Source organism: Vulpes vulpes, chromosome 12 (assembly GCF_048418805.1).
Source record: "Vulpes vulpes isolate BD-2025 chromosome 12, VulVul3, whole genome shotgun sequence".
NCBI lineage: Eukaryota > Metazoa > Chordata > Mammalia > Carnivora > Canidae > Vulpes > Vulpes vulpes.
This window is the reverse complement of record NC_132791.1, coordinates 65485465-65506084: the sequence shown is the minus strand read 5'-3', so window position 1 is coordinate 65506084 and position 20620 is coordinate 65485465. Positions and strand designations below refer to the sequence as shown.

General features: G+C 41.1%; 1 protein-coding gene across 2 annotated transcripts in view; it reads right to left on the bottom strand.

The window, feature by feature from the left end:
• The window catches only part of DTWD2 (DTW domain containing 2), a 172646-nt gene that overhangs the window by 93523 nt on the left and 58503 nt on the right, over positions 1-20620 (bottom strand). Inside the window, exon 1 of one of the 2 annotated variants that reach the window (XM_026015408.2) lies at positions 8355-8628. The exons of the other annotated variant lie outside the window; for it this stretch is intronic. Coding sequence (XP_025871193.1) covers positions 8355-8548 — 194 coding nt within the window. The 5' untranslated portion in view covers positions 8549-8628. Of the gene's footprint in view, positions 1-8354; positions 8629-20620 lie in introns of those variants that run through there. 2 annotated transcript variants of the gene reach the window in all.

The following is a 20620-nucleotide window of genomic DNA, read 5'->3' as shown; positions in this document are numbered from 1 at the left end:
CTAAACTAATTGCCTTGGGAATCATCATTTTTCACTTGTACCTACCAAACTCGTAGGCTGATTTACTTTGCTGCTTAAGCAGACCAGCCATAATGGTACATGAGACCTAGAAGCAAAAAGCAAATGCCTACAAAGGGCAGGTAGTTAATAAGAATGAATCAAGCAGGAATAGCTAGGAGCTACGGTGCCCTGGACAGATCACACCGGACCCAACGTCATAACCAATGCTCACCTCAATCAATTACTGCTCCAAAAGGTGGTCCCTGAGCTGCTAGATCTTCCTATTCTCACAGAAGCCAGAAATCTGGATTTTTTTATATATATAAAACGTCTTGTTTTTCAACTGTTAGAACTAATTTAAAAATGTAAAACACCAGTTCAAAACAAAACATCTGTTGGCTGCCAATGTGTGTGGCTCTTGCATTCTTCTTAAACATCTGCAGTTTCCCCTCTGTCCCTCTCTCATGATTTTATCCCCACCACCTTTTTCTCCAGAATATGCAAACCTAAAGAATAAGGAAAGATTAAGATGTGGAATCAAGGAGCTATATGTTGCTAAAAGGTATGAACCAGGAACTAGAAGATGAGTAAGTTCTAAAAATCAAATACACAGTATAGTGATTATAGTCACAGTAATGTATGATATATAGACCTCCCTCGATTTATGACAGGGTCACATCATAAATGCATCAAGTTGAAAATATCCTAAGTCACAACACATTTAATACACCTATCCTACCAAACATCATAGCTTAGCCTAGCCAACGTTGCTCAAACATGCTCAGGACACTTATCTACTGTTGGGCAAAATCATCTAACAAAGACTTTTTACTAATGCTGAATTATCTCATGTAACTTATGGATTATCGTACTGAAAGTGAAAGACCGAATGACTGGCTGGGCAAAGAATGGTTTTAAGTGCATTGGTTGTTGTTCTCCAGGCTACGTAGTTCCCTGCTGCCACCCAGCATCATGAGAGAGTATCATACTACATGTCGCTAGACCAGGAGAATGTAAAACTTCAAAAATCAAAAGTACTGTTTCTAATGAATGCATATTGCTCCTGCACCCACACCACCGTAAAGTCAAAAAATCCTAAAATGAACCATTGTAAGGCAGGGACCATCTATACTTCAAATTTTCTGAGACTAGATCTTAAATCTTCTCACCAGAAAAAAAAAAAAAAAGGATAATTATGTGACCAAAGCTAACACTACCAGTGCTAATCATACTGTATCATAAAAATGCATCAAATCCACACATTGCATAGTTGAAACTGAGATAATGTTATGTGCAAATTACACCTCAATTTTTTTTTAGAAAAGGAGCTAGATAACACTAAAGCTGGGGTATCTTGTTACTAAGCTTGAAGTAAACATACTTAAGTTTAAAAAATATGAAAATCAGGGTGCCTGGCTGGCTCAGTACAACATGAGGGTTGTGAGTTCAAGCCCCAGGGTGGAGCCTACTTTAAAAATACATATGGGCAGCCCGGGTGGCTCAGCGGTTTAGCGCCGCCTTCAGTCCAAGATGTGATCCTGGAGACCTGGGATCGAGTCCCACGTCAGGCTTCCTGCATGGAGACTGTTTCTCCCTCTGCCTCTGTCTCTGCTCCCCCCTCTCATGAATAAATAAAATATTTTTAAAAAATAAAAAGACATACATATATACATAGTATGAAAATCAGAGCTACTCTTGCAGACTTGGTGGCTCCACTTTAACTAGTGACTACATCTATCTACTCTGCCAACAAAATCATAAGACTTTTGCAGCAAACATGGAGCTAGGTTAAGTGCTTGCTAAGCCCAGGAGCCAGGCAGACTGGAGCTGGAGACCCAACTCTGCTACTTACTTGTTACCTCTACCTCCTCATCCTTAATTTTTTTGTTTTGCTCAAGTATGATTAAAATACAATGTTTTACTAGTTTCAGGTGTACAACATAATGATCCAACAATTCTATACATTACTCAGTGCTCATTAAGTGTAATCACCATCTGTCGCCATGCAACATTATTATATTATTGACTATATTTTCTATGCTGTACTTTTTAACTCTATGACTTATTTATTTTATAGCTGGAAGCCTGTACCTCTTAATCCCCTTCACCTATTTCACCCATCCCCCTTTAACCTCCCCTCTGGCAACCACCATTTTGTTCTCTGCATTTAAGAGTCTGGGTTTTTTTGTTTGTCTCTTTGTCCACTTGTTTTGTTTTTTTAGATTCCACGTACTGAAAACATATGGTATTTGTCTTTCTGTCTAATTTATTTCACATGCCATTATATCCTCTATGTCCATGCATGTAGTTGCAAATGGCAGGATTTCAGTCTCTTTTGGTCATGTAATATTCTATTTCAAATACATATAAACATATACATATTGTATAAGATTCCACTTATAAAATATAAGATTATCTATATCTTATATAAGATATCTTGTATAAGATATAATCTGTATAAGATTCTCTGTTCCACTATACATACCATATGTATGTGTACACACACCATATATCCTTTATTTCTCAATTGACAGACCCTTTGGTTGTTTCCATACTTGGCTACTGTAAATAATGCTGCAACAGATACGAGGTGCATATATATTTTCAAATTAGGGTTTTCACTTCCTTTGCATAAGAATCCAGTTATAGAATTACTGGATCAGAGGTATTTCTGTTTTTAATTTTTTGAGTAACCTCCATCCTGTTTTCCAGTTTCTGCACAAATTTACATTCCCACCAGCAGTGCACCAGGGTTTCCTTTTCTCCACATCCTTACTGATACTTGCTATTTTGCAACTTTTTAATTTAATTTTACCCCTTCTGAAAGGTATAAAGTGGCATCTTTCATTGTGGTTTTTGATTTGCATTTCCCTGATGAGTGGTTTGATCATCTTTCCATGTGTGCGTTGGCCATTCATATGTCTTCTGTGGAAAAATATCTATTTAGGTCTTCTGCCCATTTTAATCTGATTATTTGGGGGGTTTATTTTGGGGGGGGGTGTTGCACCTACTCCATAATTTAATACTTAACAATACAGGGGCACCTGGCTGGCTCAGTCAGAGGAATGTGTGACTCTTGATCTCTGGGTCATGAGTTCAAATCCCACATGAGGTATAGAGATTAAACAAAAAAACTTCTTAAAAAATTTTTAAATAAAAAATAAAAGCTAACAACAAAACCAACACTAAAATTGTTGTCATGAGAAATAAAATCTAGCATATAAAATACCTAGGCCTCGGGATCCCTGGGTGGCACAGCGGTTTGGCGCCTGCCTTTGGCCCAGGGCACGATCCTGGAGACCCCGGATCGAGTCCCACATCGGGCTCCCAGCGCATGGAGCCTGCTTCTCCCTCTGCCTGTGTCTCTGCCTCTCTCTCTCTCTCTCTCTCTGTGTGTGTGTGTGACTATCATTAATAAATAAAATTTAAAAATAAAATAAAATAAAATACCTAGGCCTCATAGGTGTGCAAGCCCTTGCTGTTTCCCTTCCTCAAGTAAAAAATACTGGGTGGTCTGACATTATTCCATTATTCTAAGGATCAATGATTTGTCAGTGATGTCTAACTCTTATCCTCAGGCTCATGGCAGTAATTATAGAAGATATAAAAGTATAATTAAGATGCCTCACTTCTTTACTAGAATGAGGCTCGAACTCTTCTCAGTCAAGACTTTTACCACTATATCACAAATCAGTCTGCGTTTTTTAAAAAAATAGAAATTATTATAGCTAAAAGTCACCTGATGAAATCACACTTGTGACAACCATTCAAATATTAAAAATACTCCAGGGCTTAGTTTGGTGGATTCTAATACATTTGGCTGAATTCTTCTTAACCTCCCTAACACAGATTACCTGGCCCTTCCCAATACAACCACCACTAATCTCTATAGCTATCTCCTCTCCCTCCTTTCCAACAAGCTCTCTAAACACACTCTCTTCTATACTCTGTACACCTGTACATTCTGTTTACTCAACAGGAACACACTTCTAATAAAATATGTATCTAGCAATAACAAACCAGTTTGGGATTTTTTTTAAATATCCTGTTCATGTTGAAGAGATCTTATACTTCCAACTAGCAAGCTTCTACTCTAAAGTTAAACTGTTTGGACTGGCTGAATAAAACCAATTTTTGGAACTCCCTAGGCTGACAGTTACATGTTTAGAGAAAGGAATACTGTTTTAAGTAAATGGCCAAATAATTGATATTTGCTAGTCACCCAAATATAAGAATGCATTTCAGGGGCTCCCTGGGTGGCTCAGCAGTTTAAGCGCCTGCCTTAGGCCCAAGACCTGATCCTGGAGTCCCCGGGATCGAGTCCCACATCAGGCTCCTTGCAGGGGGCCTGCTTCTCCCTCTGCCTGTGTCTCTGCTTCTCTCTCTCTATCTCTCATGAATAAATAAATAAAATCTTTTTTTAAAAAATGCATGTTAGTTTTAAAAACTATTATAAGCATAAATGTAGGTAAGTTCACCCAGGGCAGTAAAATTCCAAGAGCTTAATGAAATAAAATATAAAGAGCCATCAATTAGTCATATTTCACTAACACCTAAGTATTCTCTGATTTCTAGAACTGTAATCTAACCAGTTAAAACAAGCAAAATACATACTATGCCAAGGCAGAGAAGAGCTTTTAAAAGGTGTAAAATTTCACTAGAAAAAGCAAAATGCAGAAGTGTTGGAATGAATCATAATCCTAAAATATTAACTAAATGTAACTGAAAACAAGCTAAAATCCACATCATTTTTATTTTTTAAGAAACAGGGATCACTGAGTGGCTCAGCGGTTTAGTGCCTGCCTTTGGCCTAGGGTGTGATCCTGGGGTCCCAGGATCCAGTTCCACATGGGGATCCCTGCATGGAGCCTGCTTCTCCCTCTGCCTGTGTCTCTGCCTCTCTCTCTGTGTCTCTCATGAATAAATAAATAAAATATTTTTTTTTAAAAAGGCAGATTAGCTTAAAGCCTTATGCTTTAAGGAGGAATGAAAAGGCAAAAAGAACTTGTAGGGCAGTAAAAATACTCTGTATTATACCATAATAGTGGATATTATAAAGTGTTATTATAAAGTTGTCCAAAATCAAAATATATACACCAGGGGTAAACCCTAATGTAAAACTACAGACACTGAGTTACAATGACGTTCATCCAATTTAGCAAATGTACCCCCCTGGCAGGGGATGCTGATAATGGGCGAAGTTACCTAGAGGTGGGGGCAGAGGATATATAGGAGATCTCTGCTCCTTCCATGCAATTTTGCTGTGAGTCTAAGACTTATTTAAAAAATAAAGTCTATTAGGGGGTAGGGCAGTGGATTAGAAAAACTATAAATCTTCGCTAAATGTAGGAGACTCATCTTCTTTATAAAAAACTATATACAGCATTTATAATGAGCAATTCTGAATAGACTAAAAACTACATGATAAAGCTGGCATGATAATTTAGCCTTGCATTTATACTTGAAATACTTTTCTATCAGCATCCTATTGAGATACCTTTGCATCATTGTTAAGTGGTTCGCCTAACACTTTTAGGGAACTTGTTTAAATAAACTGTATTCACATACCCTTTCTGTTCAACTATGCAGTCCCGGGGCATCTGGATGGCTCAGTGGTTGAGCATCTGCCTTTGGCTCAGATTGTGATCCCGGGATCTGGAATGAGTCCCACATCAGGCTTCCTGCAGGGAGCCTGCTTCTCCCTCTGCCTATGTCTCTGCCTCTCTCTGTGTCCCTCATGAATAAATAAATAAAATATTTTAAGAAAAAATTATACACAGTTCCTTCTAAACACATATTATTCATTCTCCTCCAAAGTCTATCTGTATTGAGTGTCTACTCTCAATAATACAGTATAAAAAGATCCTTACACTCAAGATCCCTTCCTCTGAGCTCTTACAAACCAATCCTGGGAAAAGGTCAAAATGTCCAAAGTCAGATACTCCAAGTAGTCAAGTAAAGACATTAAACCAGTCTGTCCTTCTCTCCTTCTCAGAATGCTTTTCTCCTGACTGGATCCTTCTCATCTTTCAACTCTCAGTATATATATATTTCAATTATCTCCTCAGAAATATTTCCTGACAGCTTCCTATTTCTGTCACAGAATCCCATTCCTTTGCTTCATTGCTATTTTGTTGTTTTTGTTTTTCATTCTGTAATTACATAGTTGGTTGCTGCTTTATATCTGTATCCAGTAACAGACTGAACATCCCATAAGGGCACAAATTCCACTCTATAACCAAGAATCACCAAAGCCTTCAATAAACACTGGTTAAATGAATGCATAGGTCTGGGGCTCAGGACATATGACTGGGCTAGAAGTACTGGGGTGGAGGTGATAATTTACCCATGAAAACTGGGAAGATCACCTGTGAAAAATGAGGGGGGTGAGAAGAGAAGAGAATCCAGAATCAGGAGCTGAGGAAGCCCAGCATTTAGAGTTTGAGTGACAAAGCAAAGAAGACTAGGACAGACAAGTCAGATAAACCACAGGGAAGGGGAATCTCTGGGTGGCTCAGCGGTTTGGCGCCTGCCTTTGGCCCAGGGCGCGATTCTGGAGTCCCGGGATCGAGTCCCACCTCAGGCTCCCGGCATGGAACCTGCTTCTCCCTCCTCCTGTGTCTCTGCCTCTCTCTCTTTCTCTATGTCTGTCATGAATATAAATAAATCTTAAAAAATAAAATAAAAACACAGGGAAGCCAGAGACACACGATGTTTCAAGAAGTCAGTATCTAATTGCAGACTGCTGCCAACAGGTCTAGTAAAAAGTAAACAGGGGCACCTGGGTGGCTGAGTGGTTGAGCATCTGCCTTTGGCTCAGGTCGTGATCCCAGGGTCCTGGGACCAAGTCCCACATCAGGCTTCCTGAGGGGAGCCTGCTTCTCCCTCTGCCTATGTCTCTACCTTTCTCTTGTCTTTTTTTTAAGTGAACAGAAAAGGATCCACTGGATTTCATCTCAGGGGGTTGACTTTGAGAAGATCCATGTCAGGGCAGTGTAGGGCATGATGACACACCGCAGAGCTATTCCCAGGTGAGGAAGCAGAGACACCATCTAAGGGTTAAAATTGCAGCCTGAACAGAAATAGGTGATAGATGAAGACCTTCAGCAATCAAACAAAATGATCCTGAGAAGCCACAGGGTAGAGAGAACTGTATATCTAAACAGCATGAGCTGTAAACAGGCAAGGGGAAGCAATCCTCACCACCCTGAAATACACTAGCACCCTGAAGAGCAGCAGCACAGTGACGCAATCCTGAAAGGTACTGTAACAAGTGGGCATACTGTGAGCCTTCAATGTTAGTTGCTGCTGCCTGCTTACTACACTGTGTCTTCACCGGGCTGTAAGCGTCCCAACGAGGGCAGAGTCCGTGTTGTTTTATTGATGCCCGCATCCTCACGACCTAGCACAATACAGACGCCTGGAACGATACAGAAGCTCAATAAACACTTCCAAGTGAACTCAGAATCCAAAAGTCATTTTGACTGTCGCTGTTCTCTAATTTTTTTTTTTAAGATTTTATGTATTCATGTGACAGAGAGAAAGCACAAACAGGGAGAGTGGCAGAAGGAGAAGCTGGTTCCTGGCTGAGCAGGTGGCCCGATACCTGAGACGAAGGCAGAAGCTCAACTACTGAGCTACCCAGGCGTCCCTAATTTTTTTTTTTTTAAGACTACTTATTTATTCATTTATCTATCAATCAGAGAGAGAGAGAGAGAGAGCACGGGCAGGGGGAGAGGTAGAGGGAGAAACAGGCTCCCAGAGGGGAGGCGGATGCAGGACTCAATCCCAGGACCCTGGGATCGTGACCTGAGCTGAAGGCAGGCGCTTCCCCGGCTGAGCCCCCAGGCGCCCCTGATTTCTAGTTATTTTTTACCTTTCTTTACTGTGAGATGACTACGTCACACTACCTTAAAGATGGTCATTACCCCTCACTGTTCTGACTCCTAAACTTTCTTGACCGCGAACTCGAGTGGGCTCACCCCCTGACAGGCTCAGGGTCTTGCGGGAAGCAAGGCTAACTACTCCTGAACCTGGATAAACGGCTTCTTACTCAAGGGCTGTCCCTGCAATTTTCCAGAGCGATCCCAAGGTCCCCGGCGGCGGCCAGGAGGCGGCGGTCCCCGGGGCTGGGGCGGGGCGGGGAAGGGGCGGGGCAGGGGCGGGGCAGGGGCGGGGAAGGGGCGGGGCAGGAGCGGGGAAGGGGCGGGGCAGGGGCGGGGCAGGGGCGGGGGCCGGGCGGAGCCGGAGCCGCCGCCTCCCCCTCCCCGGAAGCGGGCGCTGCAGCCTCCTCCCGAGGCCGCCGCCGCGCCGGGTCCCCGCCCCCACCCGGCTCCGCTCCGCCCCGCGGTCACCTGCAGCGGCTGCACTGGGGCCTCCGCTGGGCGGGCTCCACCGGCAGCTCCCACAGCGCGTCGGCACAGGCGCCGTCCGCCGCGGCGCCCAGGGAAGCCTCCGCCGGCGCTGTGCGGCCCTCCCGCCGCCCCTCGTCCTCAGGCGGCCGAGCGACGGGGTCCCCGGGTGTTCCCGCCGGTGTCTGCGGCTCCATGGCGGGCGCGCCCGTCCCGCTGTCACATGGAGTCCTCGCCGCCGCCGGGGGGCGCCACACGCTGCAGAAACCGCCTCGCGCCGCCCGGCGTCACGCACGCAGGCCACGTACGGGGGGCGGGTCCCCGAAGCCCAGGCTCGAGGCCCCGCCCCGCCGCGGAATCGGGACGCGCCTATTGGTCAGTGCTCCGCGGGCGGGTAGACCTGGAGCAGGGAGGAGAGTGTGGTGGTCCCGGGGAGCAGGTGCTAGAGTAGGTAAGCCTTTCCGGCCCCGGAGGAAGGAAACCCTTCAGCAGACACCTCAGGCAGCAAACTCGAATGTGCCTTCCTTAGTGTCTCCCCTTTACAAGTGAAAATTAAATGGAATTCTGCATTTTCCACCTTAGGATAGGACTTTGAGAATTAAACTGGTTGAGCGCCTGCCGCAGTTGCAGCAGCGAGGTACTTGATGTCTAAGGGCCAACGTAGGATAGGCAGTACCAACTGCCAAGGGGATGCTCGGCTGGTGCATTTCACACAGACTCTTAAGTAGAAAGAGAGGGAGCTGCATCCTGTCTCTTGTACATCTTGGTAGTCCTCCCTTGGCTGGCATCAAGCATGCTGTCTTACACTGGACCCCAAATGTTTGTTGAATGAGGTTTTTAAGTTATATGAAGCCTGTAAGATCAGGAAGCAATCAGAGGGCTTTTTTGTGGATAAGGGGGAGAAAGCCATCCAAAGAGAGAAAGAACGAGAGAGAGAAAAAAGAAAGAAGAAAAAAAGAAAGAAAGAAAGAAAGAAAGAAAGAAAGAAAGAAAGAAAGAAAGAAAGAAAGGTAATTACGATACAAGTATTTACAGCTCCTGGATAACAGCAATCTAACCTGCAGTGTTTTGAGCCAAAATGAACTCCACCTTAGAATGAAAGAAGAGATAGTACTTGCTGAGAATGGGCGCTGATGCTTTTCACTTATTAATATAGTATGTTATTTGTACCAGTGTTCAGCATTTTAAAAAAATGTAACTTGACTTTCATCATTTATCTAAGTCTTGCAATCATAATTATTTGATTCCAGACCCAGGAAGGATTAAATATAAAACAAAGTATCTTCACTACTAAGAGTAATAGAGCAGTATTCTGTTTCTTAAAATAACGTGCTTATTTCAGTATTTAGAGGTCTTCAGTCTTCTTAAAACCAAGCTGATGAATAGAATACAGGGCTATTGTTTTTATTCCTCATTCTTTAACCTGACAACAGTAACTGTCTTTTTTTTTTTTTTTTTTTTTTTAGTATCCCACCTGGTGATGAATGTAGAATGGGAGAAAGAACTGAGACATAGGCCAGCTGAAATTGGGAAATAATGAAAACCCAGAGACTGTAGAAAGACAGGTGAATTGGAAAATAAAGAAATATTGGCTGCAGATTTAAGATAGAGAACCAATTCTTTAACTGCCAAAACTAAATTCTCATGTGGCAACCTTTAGACACTTTTCTCTAGTTTCAAGACATGAAATTTTCTTTTAAGCCATTTAAAGTTCCTCCCAATTGTGAGGTATGTGAGGGCATATCAGTCCTGACAGTCTACTTATATTTGGCTTTCCCTTTAACCCCCCTAATCAGATAACTGGTAGTACACTTCAAAGCATCCAAAATCCAATCCATTTATCTCTTCTACTTTTGCCCTGGTTCAAGCCCCCATCATCTCTTGCACAGATTATTGCCATAGACACATAGTGGTCTCTTGCTCTATCCTTGCTTCTCTATAAATCCATTCTCCCAGAGAGCCTGGGCACAGGGAGGGGCAGAGGAAGAAGGAGAAGTAGACTCCCCACTGAGCAGGGAACCTTACAAAAGGCTCAATCTCAGGACTCTGGGATCATGACCTGAGCCAAAGGCATACACTTAACCAACTGGGCTACCCAAGCACCCTACATAAAAAATTTATTTAAAAGAAGATTTTCATGCCCTAGGAGCCTTCATAAGGGATCAAGACTCAAAGAAGTTGCTGAAACCAACTTGCTTTTACTTTAGGTTGAACAAAGGGAGACAATTGTGGGAAAGTGACTCAACTATGTGGGCAGGCTGAAGCAAGATCAGAATTATTTTAACAAGGATGACTTGTATAGAATTCTCTTGATCTAAACTTCCTATCTTTGAAGATCAGAATGTGTTTACCTTCTGGCATAAAGAGAACATCTTTCATATAGGAATCTCATCTCCTTTTAAGAAAAAGAAGGAAGATGAGTGTTTTTCTTGTATTTGCTGTCTTTCAAGTGCCTTTCACTCAACACAGTCCATATGCCCAAGTGCCATGTTCTGAACTTCTGACCCAGTAATGGCAAGTTGAGTCTCTGATATGATTTGAATCTCCCCAGCCCCATCTTCCATAGTGTTAAAAAGAAAACCACAGGCCCAAAATGGTGTCACTTAGGGCAAGTCACCAAAATGGGGCTTACTTAATGCCTAACAGTATTAGGGGACTGTTATAGCCTTCCCCAGAAATGTAGTCTTCCCTGGCCAGTCAGGAATTTTCTGATCAGAACCAACGAAGTAAGTAATCTGTCACATGGACCTTCTCTATCCCCCAATCCACATAAAAGTTTCCCAAATGAAGATGACTTCCCCTGAAATAATCCTTTTTTTATGTTTATGATTTCTTTGTCCTGCCTTTAAGAAACTTTCCTTCTTTGCAGCCCTTTGGAGTTCCCTTCTACCTGCAGGAAAGGTGCTGCATGATTCATGAATTAATTAATAAAGACTATTATATGTTTGAATTTACTTGTTATTGAACAAATTTTGGGGCAGCATTGGGGTCTGAAGTGAACTTTTTTTTTAAGATTTAATTTATTTATTCATGAGAGACACACAGACAGAGAGAAAGAGACAAAAGCAGAGGAAGAAGCAGGCTCCCTGCAGGGAGCCCAATATGGGACTTGGTCCCAGAATGCCAGGACCACAACCTGCGCCAAAGGCAGACACTCAACCACTGAGCCACCTAGGCATTCCCCTAAAGCAAACTTCTAACAGCTTTTGGGAAAATGAGAAACAGGCACAGATGGGGCCTGTGAGCCTTTCTGAGTTCACGGTCTTTCTCACCATTTCGAAGGACCTTGGTAAGACCCTCTTGGTTTGAGTTTTCACTCTGCATTTGAGCTCCTAATGGGCTTTCCAGTCAAGGGTCAGTTAATGGATCTTTCTAGACCAACAGGAGGCTCCAACAGAACACCAGTCCCTACCCCCTGGTTCGGTCCACAGTTCCATATCAGAATGGCTTCCCGATTTCTAATCTGCCTCCACCAGGGGAGTCTGCTGGTGTTGGCCATGCTGGGAATTGCTCGTGTTGTGCTCAGGGGCTTCCATTGCACAGTCCAGGTAATCAAAACCCCAGCCTTCAATTCTGTCCTCAGTTTCCATATTGGGAACTGCTGATGGGCAGCTATAGTCCTCCCCTGGTTTGAAAATCAGCCTGCAGTTTCCACTCTTTTTTTTTTTAAAAGATTTTTATTTATTTATGCATGAGAGACACAGAGAGAAAGAGAGGCAGAGACACAGGCAGAGGGAGAAGCAGGCTCCATGCAGGGAGCCCAATGCAGGACTCAATCCCAGGTCTCCAGGACCACGCCCTGGGCTGAAGGTGGTGCTAAACCGCTGAGCCACCTGGGCTGCCCTGTAGTTTCCATTCTTTGAGGTCTGCTGGTTCATCCTTCCCCTAGTCCCTAGTTCTTTAGTTATGTCACCAGCTAGACCCCAACACCTGACTTTTACTGCCCACCTGCTTGTACTCACCGACCTCTGCCCCATATTCTTCATTAAGTTCTTCTTTCCGGCTTACCTCTTAACTCCAGCAAATGGGAAGCAAAACCACCCCCAAGATCTCCAGCCAGACTAGGCCACCCAGACCAGTTTGAGCTGGTTGGGGTAGGGCAAAAAGGCTGGGCAGAAATGTGAGTTGCACCCTATCTGTAGCTAGATATGATGGGAAAGAAATGGCGGTTACCTCCATTTGCACCCAGGGTCCTACCAAACTGCTATCAGCCTTCAGGGGAATTACAGCCTAGAAATACAATAGTCTACTGGGGGAATGTTCCAATTAGGTATCTTCATTTGAGAAGTACACCTGAAAGCAAGGCAAATTACACAGAATGGGATTCCTTTTTTAATTGCCAAGCAGAAGCCTCCAAAAGGTTTTGAAGTTCCAAAAAGAACTTTGAAAGTTTCATTGAAAGATTCATTGCAAAAGGCTCATGAAAAATTGAGCCTAAGAGATACCTAAAACAAGGCTGTAAGTCTGGCTAACTCCTACTGCCCCCCTCTTTGCTCCTTCAAGTACTCATCCTACTAATCCTCTGTCTGAATTATTTTTCCACTCTGAAAGGACCACACAACCATAATCAAAAGTCTACCAAATAAATGGCCTCACAAATACCCACAAAGCTACCTTCAAAGGAGGGCACTCACATGGACCCCTGCCAGAGTTTACAAAACTGAGGGACATTCTGGTAAACTGCTACATTATTCCCTTATACACCTAATGGGAAACTCTGGTAGATACCAGAGCCTAAAGAGAGGATCCTGGAAAAACTGGCAGAAGGCAGTGAAAGGTGAAAATTCTTACCGGAATCTGTTCCTCTGAATTTCTGTCTATAGTGTCCAATCTAAAGAGGAATATAAAATTTCAAGTTGTCTCTTCCCATCCAAATCCAGACCAATTGGTTATTGATTGATCTTTTTCTTTCCAGGGATAGTAATTGTCTTATTTTACATAAAAGGGCTTGGCTTTTTGTCTGTTTAGGACATAAAGGTTATCAGTTCCTTCTGGCTGTCTTTGCAAGTGACCCTGAATCTTGGGAAGTTAGGATCCTTTGCACCCTCTTTGGAGACCCCTCTTGCACTGAAGGAGAGTTACTCAGTACTGCCAGAAATACTTAAAATTACAACTTTATATCCAGAGGAAAGGAAGCAAATTGAAGATAATGTACTTGGATAGGTAGATCAACTTATGTTATTTAAATTACAATCTAATTTTTTGAGGAATTGAGAGTAACTATCCCTATCTTACAAATCTTTTGCAAAGCAAAAGTCAGTTCTAAAAGCAATTCACAATTAACCCATTCCTTTTTCCAATTGCAAAACAACTGTTATCTCAAAGACTGTTAAATTATTTGCCTTAGGAAAGCAAAGTCCTTCTTGGAGGAACTCACCCTTCTTTCCCTGTCTCTTTAAGTTATAAATCTTGTCATATCTTTGAAATATAAACATAGCCCCCAACTGTCTGAAACAGTAAGGGGCAAAAGGAAAAAAAAGGCCTTTTTAAAATAAAAACTACTAAAAGGGCTCTTGTGCCCAAACTCTAGCACAGCCTCCTCAAGATTAATTCCAGAGACAAATATTAATCTTAAAAATCTTCTCCACACATATTAAATTTAAAAAGTTTTATATATCCAGACAAATAAAGTTAACTTATTCTGTCTACAAGAGAAAGTAATTTGGGGCCAACTTCTTTTACAACTAGTGAATTTTGTATCTATTTTATTTCCTGGCTTTAAATGTCAAACAAAAGCTGTAAGGTCTCTTTGCATCTGTACGTTCATATGTGTCTATATATGCGTGGTAGTGTAACCAAACCACCATGAGTTTGCTCCTTGGTGAGTCAGAAACCGCACCGCAGGTTGAGTTGTCACACAAATAAAACTTTAGGCAGCACGGAAAATAACTTCCAAAGCCTCTCGGAGTAAAGGTGGATGGGTTCTTTTTATTTGGGGTTAGGATGCATATTTAGATGGGGAAGCTTTGTCATCCTATGCAGAGGCAAGCATTAAGTCACACATGCACCTTAAGGAAATGTACTGTGGGACATACTGTGTATTATGTAAATGAGGCTTGTGCTCCTCCTTGGGTGGGTGTGCTCCTCCTTTATCTCATTATAATTAGCAAAAGGCAATCATAAGTCAATCTAGAGGTCACTTCAAAGTCCACCTTTGTAGGCAAGGTCAGGGGTTTAGTTGAAACTGGTCTGGGTGGCCTGATCTGGCTGGAGGTCTTGTCAGGACAGTCGCTATTGCTGGAGGGGCAATTTTGCTTTCCATTTGCCCTGAGTTAAGGGATGAATGGGGGGGGGGGGGGGGATGAGCCAGAAAGAAGAATTTAAGGAATATTGTGGGACAAAGGTTATTGAGTGCAAGCAGGTGGGCAGTTAAAGGTCAGGTGTTGGCATCTAGTTGGTGACAGCAGATGTGTGAAATTTTTTTACCACTGGATGGTACTGTCAAAATTCATTGTGAAAGAATTCTGTTTAATTGGTTGATTGGTTTAAACAAGAGATTATATAAATTAGTATTCATAAAAATTATCAGAAATATAATAGAAACTAATTCAAATACAGTTCACGTTCAAGTGATGCAGGAAAATATTCACTATGAAAGCTAGTTTAAGGTTGATGGTTTAATTAAAAGAGATGTATCTTTAAAGTTATCAGCATTAAATATAAAGCTTTTATTCCACTTCAGTTTACTAGCAAAATAAGCTCCTTTAAAGTCCTAAAAGATCTGTCAACCAAAAAAATAATAACTTGGGATAATGGCTGATTTTGTCTAATGTTTAATAAAATTTTTATAGGTAATCTAAAAATGATTGTTAAGAACAAGTGAATTAAATAGATGAAAGCAAGATCAAAGCTTATAAATTAAGTTTTCAGTAATATTTGTTGTCTTCTTGTTTGTTCTTAAATAGTTTCCCCCAAATCTTTTTGGTAACTTAAAACCTTAGAGTTTGGCTAAGTTAAATTAAACTCTGGAGAGTCATTATGTTACACAGAACTGGGTTCCCCTCTCTGAGCCAAAACATACAACCAAACCAAAGAATAGGGAAAGGAACGATCTTATAAGTGAAGGAGGACATTAGGGTTATTTTCCAAGGTAGCAGTGTCTCCCAGAATAGCACAACTGGGAAAATTTTAAGGTAAGGTTGCATACATATTCGTGAAGGGGCTTGAGCAATGGGGGGAATTCAGCATAAAACTGGAGTTGGATTGAAGTCACGAGGGCCCACAAAGCTCAACACCATCAATTCTCTGCCTTGAGTTGGTCCAGGATCTGGGTGCTCAAAGGAGTTTAAATCCTGCAAAGATAGCTCAGGAATGTGCTTCAGGGAGATCTCTACCTCTGAACCAGCTCTGGAAGTTTTACCACTGATTTATTGTTCCTGATATGATTAGGCTATCTCCTGGCCTAATACTGGCTGTTTCTTCTTGCATTCTTTTGTTCCCTTAAAATTATTTCAGACTGCTGAAGTCCATTCTTATGCAATTTCTACCTATTCCAGGAAGTTCTGCAAGAAAGGTGCTTTGGGCCAGTAGTGTCGGTCAGGCTCAGATCACAAGATGGCAGGGAACCTAAAATGACTCTTCTTATGTCAAGAAAGCTATGTCTTATCTTTTTCCAGAGACCTCTAATGCTTTTTGCTTACAATTAAATTTCTAGATCATTTCCAAATAAGATAAAATACTGAAATATTAAATACCAAGCATAGGTTTATCTACATTTAGCTTCTTATTAGAGAAACTAAAATATATTTGGTTGTGTTACTGCTACGTTAGAAAATTGAAAAAGAAGACGCTTGGGTGACTCAGTGGTTGAGCATCTGCCTTTGGCTCAGGTTGTGATCCTGGGGTCACAGAATGGGTCCTGCATCAGGCTCCCGCAGGGAGTCAGCTTCTCCCTCTACCTATGTCTCTGCCTCTCTCTCTGCGTCTCTCATAAATAAATAAATAAAATCTTGTTTAAAAAAGAAGAAAATTGAAAAAGGCATATCCTGGGGTGATGGGGTAACTGGGTGAAGGACATTAAAGAGGGTACATAGTATAATGGGTACTGGGTACTATATAAGACTGATGAATCACTGAACTCTACCTCTGAAACTAATAATATACCATATGTTAATTAATTAAATTTAAATTTTTTAAAAAAGAGAAAAAAGGCATATCCTCTAAAAAGTATGAAATATATTCATAAATTTGCACATCTAAAGAATGCTGGTACAACAGATAGCTCACAATTACTACTTAGTTTCCAGAAGAAATTAAGGTTTCTGAGGATTAAAAAAAGTATATCATTAAAGCCACTAAGGTTTATAGTAAGGGAATCTTTGGAAAGAAATTTTAATATGTCAGTTTACAGGTAAGAAGAGGTGGAGGTTTGAATGATACATATGGTAATAGAATTGGAGACATCAGTATAAATTAATGTTTGGCTTAAGATGGGTACAGATGGCAGACACAGAGAAAAATGTGTAGATATGTATATGCACAGTACAACGCACATATTTCCTTGTTCTGTCAGCTGACAGGACTCAGGAGCAACATATCCCCATAGCACTAAGCACACCTACACCCACCTCTTGCTTTCTAATGCTATTCGGTAATAAAAGGAACCAGGGATCCCTGGAGAAATGGAAAATTCTAGGACTGTGACTGAAAATATACAAAATGAACCTACACGGCGTTTTAGAGTGCCGGAAAATAAGGAAGTGATAAAAATAATTTTTAAATATACACAATGAATATATAAAAAAGGGGACACAGGAGCCAACTGAAAGAGTACCAAGTGGCCAAAACTAGAACAATGTGAGCCACAAAATAAATAACCCAACATATAAATAAAAATCTATGAGTTCATGTAGATATAAATAAATAGCCAGTAAATAAATAAAATGGGGAAGAGGAGACAAGTCTCCCATGCAGAAGAACCCCAAATAATTTACATAGATATGTAATAATTTATGTCAACATAACTCCCCACTCCTTAAGTATAATCTGTGCATAGTAACTTCCTGAAAAAGAATAGTTTGGAAAGGGACTGAGGGGAGAGTAACTTTGCAGTGGTGAAATTTAACAAATGTTCCCTCAGTGAGATGATCAAGGTCAACATGAAACAGTGATGAGTCATGATGAGAGACGCTATAGAGAAAATGGCAATTGTTCTCTGAGTTCTTCCTTTCCCAAAACCATAACTCCAATCTAATTTGAAAAAAAATCAAACAAATTCCAAGTCAAGGCACTTACTACAAAATACCTGACCAATATTTCTTAAAACTATCAAGGTGATAAAAAAAAAAAAAAAAAAACCCAAAACCGAAAAAAGGTCTGAGAAACTCTCACAGCTAAGAGGAGCCAAAAGACACATGGTTACAAACGTATAAGGTCCTGGATGGGATCCTGGAACAGAAGAAGGACATCAGGTAAAAACAAAAGAAATCTAAATAAAACTTAATACATCAAAAATGTATTAATACAGGCTTATGAATTGTGACAAATATACCATAATAATGTAAGGTGTTAACAATAGAGGAAGTGAGTGCTAGACATAAAGGAACTTCCTGTACCAGCTTTACAATTTTTTAAAAAGATATTATTTATTTATTCATGAGAGAGAGGCAGAGACATAGACAGAGGGAGAAGTAGGCTGGCTCCCTGCAGGGAACCCAATGCAGGACTAGATCTCAGGACTCTGGGATCATGACTTGGTAAAAATATAAAATGATAGGAGCACCTGGTTGACTCAGTGAGTTGAGTGTTGGCTCTTGGCTCTTGGTTTCAGCTGGGGTCATGATCACAGGCTTTGGGGACTGAGTCTTGCATTGGACTCACTACACAGTTGCCACCAGAGAGTCTGCTTCTGTCCCTCTCTCCCTGTCCGCCCCCCTCCCACTCACAAACGTGCACACACATTCTCCCTCTCTCAAAACTAAAATATATACTTGCCTTCGGAGCTAACGTTTTTACTCCTCCCCAAAAGAAATGAATATGTATGTCCACACAAAAATGTTTATTTAAATGTTCACAGTAGCTTTATTCACAATATCCAAAAACTGGAGGGAAAACATGAATATCTATCAATAAACCAACAGAGAAACAAAACATGGTATACCCATACTAATGGAAGAATAGAAAACAACAATGGAGAAAAACAAGAATGAACTACGAACACGTGTAACATGTTTGAATCTAAAAATCATGATGCTTAGTATGATTCTATTTATAGAAAATTCAAATGAATCTATAATGACAAAAAATCCTCACCAGTGCTTGCATGAAGCCAAGGGCAGAAGAAGGGTTGTATACAAACTGGCTCAAGGAAACTTTTAGGGATGATAGGAATGTTCTATGTATAGATTGGAGTGGAAGTTAAATAGAGGTTGTACACAAGTCAATTCTCATCAAACTTATTATTTTTTAAAGATTCATGAGAGACACACACAGAGAGAGAGAGAGAGAGGCAGAGACACAGGCAGAGGGAAAGCAGGCTCCATGCGGGGAGCCTGATGTGGGACTCCATCCTGAGACTCCAGGATCATGCCCTGGGCTGAAGGCAGGTGCTAAACCACTGAGCCACCCAGGCATCCCTCACCAAACTGTTTTCTTTAAATGGATGTAATAGTTGTATATCAATTATGCCTCAATAATTTTTTGAAATGTAGTTGACACACAATATTACATTAACTTCAGGTGTCAAACTTTGTGATTTAATAAGTCTATACCATGACACTATGCTCACTGCAAGCGTAGCTCCCATCTATCACTATATCACTCTTCCAATACCATTGCCTATATTCCCTATGCTGACTTCAGTCCCATAACTTATTCATTGTGTAACCGGAAGCCTGTAAGTACTTTCCACTCCTCTTCCCCTATTTTGCCCATTCCCCCACCTCCCTCCCTTCTGGCAACCATCAGCTTGTTCTCTGTATTCTTGGATCTGTTTCTGCTTTTTTGGTTGGTTGGTTGGTTGGTTGGTTGGTTGGTTGGTTGGTTTTAAGTACTTAGCCATCAAAAAAAGAAAAGAAAAGAAAAGAAAAGAAAAGAAAAGAAAAGAAAAGAAAAGAAAAGAAAAGAAAAAGAAATCTTGCCATTTGCAACGACGTGGATGGAACTAGAGGATATTATGCTAAGCAAAATAAGTCAATCAGAAAAATGCAATTTCATAGAATCTCACTCATATGTGGAATTTAAGAAACAGAATAGGGGAAGAGAGGAAAAATAAAGACAAGATGAAATCAGAGAGAAAAACAAACCATAAGACATTCTTAATTAATAGGAAACAAACTGAGAGTCGCTGGTGGGGAGGGGGTGGGAAATGGAGCAACTGAGTGATGAGCATTAAGGAGGGCACATGATGTGATGAGCACTGGGTGTTATATAACACTGATGAATCACTGACATCTACCTCTGAAACCAATACTACATTATATGTTAATTAATTGAATTTATCATTATTTTTAAAGATTTTATTTATTCATCAGAGACAGAGAGAGAGGCAGAGACATAGGCAGAGATAGAAGTAGGCTCCCTGCAGGGAGCCCAATGTGGGACTCCACCCCAGGACACCAGAATAATGACCTGAGCGAAAGGCAAACGCTCAACCACTGAGCCACCCAGGTGCTCCTAATTAATTGAATTTAAATAAATTTTTTTAAAAGCTTAAATTGAAGGGGAACAGATTTAACAAAATAATTTTTTCCTTAGAAGTATGTAAGAATAGGGAAGAAAAATTTGGTACTAAAAGGTCATGAGCAAGTCCTTTCAAATAAAAAGCAAATGGAGATTTAGTAAGGAGAGATGTTACTGAAAGGATTGTTTCTCACGGAGGGAAAGAAATGACTGCAATACAAGAACTCTATTACCATCAGCTCTGCAAGAGTCTCAAGAGTAAAAAGAATTTGGTTTTTTTATACAAGGAATAAACAAGGTTAGAATGGGGCAGTGTGAGGTAGTATAGTAAGAGTGGGATTGGAAAATTATTTTTACTCTGAGGCCAGCCTAGTCTTGGAAGAGGCAGTTAGGGAGGGGTTGTATACTGGCTTTGGACTGAGGATAAATCAAAGTTTAGAAGCCTGGAGGCAGGAAAGCATCTTAACCAAAGTTTGAAGAGCAAGCATTTTGTTCCCATTGATCAATAGGACAAAACAGTTCAGTTAATCATTTATGAATGGGAATTTGGAGGACTGTATGTGGCCTTGTCATAAGTAAAGAAAGGAGGCATCTGTAGTCTTACCTAAGGTATTTGGGAAAGGTGCTTCTTGGAAGCAAGCCTCTTGTGG